This window comes from Rattus rattus, chromosome 1 (genome assembly GCF_011064425.1).
Source record: "Rattus rattus isolate New Zealand chromosome 1, Rrattus_CSIRO_v1, whole genome shotgun sequence".
Taxonomy (NCBI): domain Eukaryota; kingdom Metazoa; phylum Chordata; class Mammalia; order Rodentia; family Muridae; genus Rattus; species Rattus rattus.
In genome coordinates this window covers 2,733,631-2,740,105 of record NC_046154.1, presented here as the reverse complement: position 1 = coordinate 2,740,105, position 6,475 = coordinate 2,733,631, and the positions used below count along the sequence as shown (strand labels likewise).

The window sequence follows — 6,475 nt, the reverse complement described above, 5'->3', positions numbered from 1 at the left end:
CTAGTTTCCAGTTTTAACTGAGCACAAACCCATTAATATGTAAGTTATCGGTATTAAAATTATTCCTTAGTTTTGGTTTTAGTCTGTATTTCTTTCTAGTCTGTAATAGGTTGGTTGTCCTGGGTGAGCCCCCAAGTGAGAGATTACGAGTTAGACAGACTCCGCGGTAGGCAGCCGGATAAGGAAGGGGCGTGGCTAGGTAATAAAGGTGGCGAATTTCCAAGATGGCTAACTTCTTCCTCGACCTCCAGACTTGAGATAAATATCTCAGCATCATGCTGCCAAGTTGGCTCAACGAGTTCAAGGCTGGGTCAGGACAAGTCACACAGCAGTTCCGGGCATATCAACCATCGTTATCTGTTTTCAAACTAACCAATCCTAGAGTAGGGAGGAAAACTGCAGAGACATTACGGCCCCAGGTTTGGAGAAGAAACCAGATTTTACTTCTTTCCGAGTCACTCTCTGCCTCTCGGAGGGTCTTTTTCTCTGTGTGTCTGTTCGCACGTGTGTGCGCGAGTGCGTGTGCATGTGTGTGTGTGCGCGTGCGTACGTGTGTGTGTGTGTGCGTGTGCGTGTGCGCGTGCGCGTGCGCGTGTGCGTGTGCGTGTGTGTGTGTGTGTGTGTGTGTGTGTGTGTGTGTGTGTGTGTGTTTCCTTACTCCCAATAAATGCCTCCCTTCAGCTGCCCTTTCTGTCTTTGGTGCTGAGGTTTCTCCTCAATCACCTGTTGTGATTCAGATTTTTCCTGCCTTGTAATTCTTTAACTTGCAGAGAATATGGACCCAATCAAGACCCCTGGACTGAATCAAGATCGCCGGGTTGTATCAGCAGACATTTCCAAATTATTATTAAGTTATAATGAATCTGACCTTCTTTTTGAGCACTAGCTACAACTTCTAATTTTTTTTTATTAGAAACATCCGGTTATTTCTGTTAAAAATTATCAATATTTTATTAAAATTATTTAAAACTTAAAAGTTTGTTTTAATCTTTTCAAGTAACTTTGGGAGTCTACTGAGGTGATTTTCCTCTCTTTGCCTGGGAGTCTAGAGGATGCTGCCATGGCTGCCCTCAATGGCTTCACCTTTATACTGAAAATAAACAGGGCAGGGAGATGCTCAGGGAGTAGGAGGACACTCCCACCACAGACATAAAGGCCTAAGTCTGACTCTGCAGCATCCATGCAAAAAGCTGGGCAACGCTGCATGCGCCTGTGACTCCAGCATTGTAGAAAAGAGATGGGAGAGCATGGGAGCTTTCTGGCCAGCCAGCTGAGGGAAAAAGGTGAACGTCAGGGACCGCACGCAGTCCCAAGGGGAAACTGTAGACCCCTAATGTCTGGTCCTATTCTGGATTCTGCATAACCCACACTGCATGTGCATGCAAGACACACACGTGTACACACACATGTACACACATGTACACACACTACAGTCACACATATGACATGCACACACACCACAATCACACACACAGGCACATGTGCACACACATGCACATACACATACTACAATCACATATATATGACATGCACACACCACAATCATACACACATGTACACACACACACTCACAACCACACAAACGTGGATAAGTGTTTTTTTACTCTTTTAATGTGCTGCTGAAGTCTACTCTGTGTGTGACCTCATTGATGTGCTGCACACATTAATGCACACATACAATGAAGGTCTCCAGGCTTCCCCTTTTTGTCCGTGCCCTGCTGGCTTGGTTAAAGGGATTTGCAAGATACTTTTTTGTGTGCTCTAAACTAATTTGAACCATCTTAAAGCCTTTTGCTCCCTCAATGCTCCACTCTGCCTTTGATGTTAATCTGTGGAACCATCTGAAGTTAGAATGTCTTAAGAGGGGAACTCTGAAAACTCTCAATTTTTTTCAGTTAATTTGAGTTTTTTTTTTTTTGTTTTTTGTTTTTGTCATCTCTCTCTTTACTGACTAACGAGACCTTTTCCTTATCTCTAGACTATGTTCCCCCAATGTTTCTATTTTATTTTTGAACTATTTTTCTTTTTATAAAACTTTTCCTTTGCGGTGGTAACTTGCACTTAACTAGAGGCTGGTAGTGAAACAGAGACCTAGGGGTGGGCTTGAAGGTTCAATTGAGCAGAGAGCCCCCCAGCTGCCCCCTCCTCAATTCTGTCTCCAACCCCTGTACTGCATGTTTCAACTAAAGCAGAGAAACTTTAAATTTGGAATTTTTCATAAAACATTTCTCTGGAGACTGGCTTCTAGGAAAAAGACAAAACGAGAAAACAACAAAACAAACAAAACCGCTGACCCTGAGCTGAGGGATTTGTTGCTTTTGGTGTCCTGTTTATTCGTTTGGCATTAAACAGATAATTTTAGCACAGATGGCGATGCTGGGGCTGTTACAGCTCTAGGGGGAGAGACTCGCAGTCAGCAGAATCATCTTCATATACAGAAGGAAAGAGATCCTGTGTTTATCTGGTAGAGGCACAGAAATGAAAGCGGACAGGAAGCTGGAAACTACTGGAGAGCACATATTTACAACTCCAAGAAGATTTGCTGGGCGGCATGAATGAACCAGATATAATTTGGATATAATTTGGAAACACTGAGTTGCCCCTTGCTGGAGTGCGAAGGTCACCTTGCTGGTTGAGCAGGTCAGTGCCCTTGGAAAGAGTTCTAATGCGTTAGATTTTCTTTTTTTTAAGAATTTTTTATTTTGTATACAATGTTCTGCCTGCATGTATGCCTGTAGGCCAGAGGGGAGCACCAGATCTCATTACAGATGGTTGTGAGCCACCATGTGGTTGTTGGGAGATGAACTCAGGGCCTCTGGAAAAGTAGCCAATGCTCTTAACCTCCAGCCCATACAAGAACCTCTGCTGATCTCACTCCAGGACTCTGTAAATGCCTGAATTTGGCCGGAATGGCCACTAGATGTCAGGCGTGCATCTGCAGTGGTAACAGTGTTTAGGCTGACTCTTCTAGGAGATTAATAAACTAAAGTTAAGAAAATAAAATTCGACTTTAAAAGCATTCATCCTAGGCCAGGCGTTCCCAGCACTTAGGAGGCATAGGCAGGCAAACCTCTGTGAGTTCAAGGCCAAGCTTGGTCTACATTCTAGAATATCCAGAGCTACATAGTGAGGCCCCATCTTAAGGGGAAAAGAAAGAAAGAAAGAAAGAAAGAAAGAAAGAAAGAAAGAAAGAAAGAAAGAAAGAAAGAAAGAAAGAAAGGAAGGAAGGAAGGAAGGAAGAAAATGGAAGGGAAGGGTAGGGAAGGGAAGGGAAGGGAAGGGAAGGGAAGGGAAGGGAAGGGAAGGGAAGGAAAAGAAAGAAAACAGAAGAAAAGAAAAGATCCTAAAACTGGCCCAGGTGCCACATGTCCATAATAGCACTTCAGGGGTGTTGGCAGAAGGATCAGGACTTTAAAGTTATCCTTAACTAGCCTTCAATTACAATAAAACTTTTCTCTAAACACTCTCTCTCTGTCTCTCTGTCTCTCTCTCTGTCTCTGTCTCTCTCTCTGTGTATGTGTGTATATATGTGTGTATGTGTGTGTATGTGTTTGTGTGTGTATATATGTGTGTATATGTGTGTATGTGTGTATGTGTTTGTGTATGTGTGTATGTGTGTGTACGTGTGTATGTGTGTACGTGTGTATGTGTGTGTGTGTACAAATCCTTATTGTAGGCAATTCGTTCTTATAACACTTAAGAGGATTTAAATATAATTTTAATAAATATTCTTACAACTGGATTTACTTTCTAAATTTTTGGTGTGTGTGTGTGTGTGTGTGTGTGTCTTCTGATATTCTCAGACTTTAATGTAACTTTCCATACAACTGTTATAGCGGCCCCCGTCAGCTTCTCAGAACCTTCTATCCATCTGGTATCTACTGTTATTGGCAGGAACTGTTCCTTTGCAGGTCACAGGGCACTTAGCAGCAGCACAGCTACATCATTAGTCGCATCCTTGGTTCTGCTGTGCCATCTGCAAAGCACTTGCTTATGGTAGCTGATCTACTTGCATAGCTATTTATAGGAGCTTAGTGTGGGTGGTTCCAATGAGAGTGGCCTCCATAGCTCATATGTTTGGTCTCCAGTTAGTGGAACTACTTGGGAAGGATTAGGGGGTGTGTTCTTGTTGGAGGAGGTGTGTTACTGATATCTGAGTTTTGAGCTTTGGGGTTTTAGAAAGCCTGCCCAGCCTTGCTGTCTTTCCCTGCTGTCTGTGGATCGGGATGTAAGCTCTTAGCTACTGCTCCAGCACCATGGCTGCCTGCTGCCATACTCCCTGCCTTGGCGGTCATGGACTAACCCTCAAACTGTGAGCAAGCCTCCAGTTAAATGCTTCCTTTTATAAGTTGCCTTGGCTGCGGTGTTTCATCGCAGCGACAGAACTGTAACTAAGACATCGGGTCATGGGCTATGTGGAGAAATGATCGGAGAGGGATCAAGCTATCCTCTCATGCTCCTCAGTGAGAAGTTGCTTTCTAGCGTCTGTTGTACCCATGGCTGTCACCAGCTTTTACCTTCTTGGACATTCACAGTGGACTCCTATCAAAAGGTGCTGAGAGTTTCTGGTAAAGAGCTTGTGGAAGTGTCACTGAAAAGCACCCAGACACACTCAGTCACACCCATTTTGCTCTCTTCCCTCCCTCCTTCTCCCTCCTTTTTTCCTCCCTTCTTCTACCTTTCTCTCCCTCCCTCCTTTTCCTTTATCTCTCTTCTTCTTCCTCACTTTTCATCAATAGTTTTCAGAACATATGTATTTATTGGAATACAGACAATGTCAGATCCAAATTCTCTATTCCCTTTTTTATTTTCCTTGCATGCGTGCATATGTATATGTGTGTGGTGTGCATGCATGTGTATGTGTGTGCATATGTGAATTTATGTGTGTGAGTCCAGAAGTTGACATGAGAGTCTTCTTCCGCTGCCCCCACCTACCGTCTTCCCCTTGAGTCGGGTTCTGTCACTCAAGCCTGAGCACACTGATTTACTAGTCCGCTTGCTCCAGGGACCCTCTGCCTCTGTCTGCTAGACCACCACAGCCCCTGGCATCCTGGGGTCCTGGGGGATCCAAATTGCAGTCTTCGATTTTTCATGGCACTTGTTTTTCCCTCTAAGCCATCCTCCCAACCCCAGCCTCTTGTTGTTTGAAGATAGGGTCCCACCATGAGCCCAGGTTGGCTCCAGATTGCAATCCTCCTGCCTCAGCCTCCAGAGTACAGAGATGACAGGTGTGCACTACACACTTAAGTTTAATTTATTAGTATGTTTCATAAACTGCCATTCATTGTGAAAGAGTAACTCAGTTCTGCTGTGTTAAAATGACATCAAGTTGTCAGTTAGGCCGTCTTTACCCAGAAGACCTCTGGGTGGAGAACTTTTTGTCTCAGCTCTTCAGGAAAGTAAAACCTGGCAGGTGCAAGTCCCAAGGGAATTTCTGTTTCCTTCTGATTCTTCTCACTCCGTGTGAGAGTTGGGGTGGCCCTGAGGCTGGGAGAGCCACCTCACTCCCCCCTCGTAGATTTATAGCTGAGGTACAGTCAGGGCCACTCGGAACGATCTAATGGCTGCTGTCTAAGTGGCTTTAGTGTATATCTAGAATATCTTTAGTGAATTAAATTAGGGGATTTTTTAAAAGTCTGAAACCTGATTAAGTTGTTAAACATATCAGACTCAGAAGATAACCTTTGAAAAGTTAAACATTGACTTCAGGGTGAGAAATAAGTCTGACTGGCCTGTCTCGGCCTTTGAATGGCAGATGGTGTGATCTTTCCTGTTTTACGGGTGACAACCATAGCATACCATGTCACCATCACTGGGAGAAATACTCCCTGAATATGAAGGCCCTCACTGTAGTTCTGAGGTTCAACATGGGGGTCACCACCCCATAGAAGAGGGAGATGAGCTTGTCTGCAAGGTCCTGCTTGTCTGCCCCCAGTGGGTCCTTGGATTTGGGCTTCCCGTACATGAAGAGGATGGCCCCATAGAAGATAATCACCACGGTGAGGTGGGCAGAGCAGGTGGAGAAGGCCTTCTTCCTCCCCTCAGCAGAGGGGATCCTCAGGATGGTGGAGAGGATGAAGATGTAGGAGACAAAGATGAACAGAACTGGGACCCCCAGGAAGATCACATTGGCCACCCCCATGCTGATGACATTGATGGAGATGTCGGCACAGGCTGATGTCACCACAGTCAGGGTCTGACAGATGAAATGGTTGATGATGGATCAGTGGCACCAATAGCCCAGGGACCAGCAGACCTGAGCAGATAGGCCTCTCTGCTCCATACCTCAAGTTGTCTGACAGCAAGGTGGTGATCAAATGCCACCATGCCTAGGAGGGCACTGTTCCTGCCACATCCAGGAAAGGATGGCCAACACAAGACAAACCAAGGAAGACTCCTCCCCAGGGAGCTTGCTAATGCAAATTTATGCAACGTTCAGGCAATCTGGGATTTCCTTGACCTCTCAGAGAGGAAA

General features: G+C 45.0%; 1 protein-coding gene across 1 annotated transcript; it reads right to left on the bottom strand.

Moving 5' to 3' along the window:
• Positions 1-5,809: 5,809 nt before the first annotated feature.
• On the bottom strand, positions 5,810-6,223 carry LOC116887880 (olfactory receptor 13C7-like; the record flags this gene model as incomplete). The annotated part of the gene is made up of 1 exon (XM_032889366.1): positions 5,810-6,223. A coding segment is annotated over one exon (414 nt), but the record flags the coding sequence as incomplete, so codon positions are not given.
• Positions 6,224-6,475: the final 252 nt, after the last annotated feature.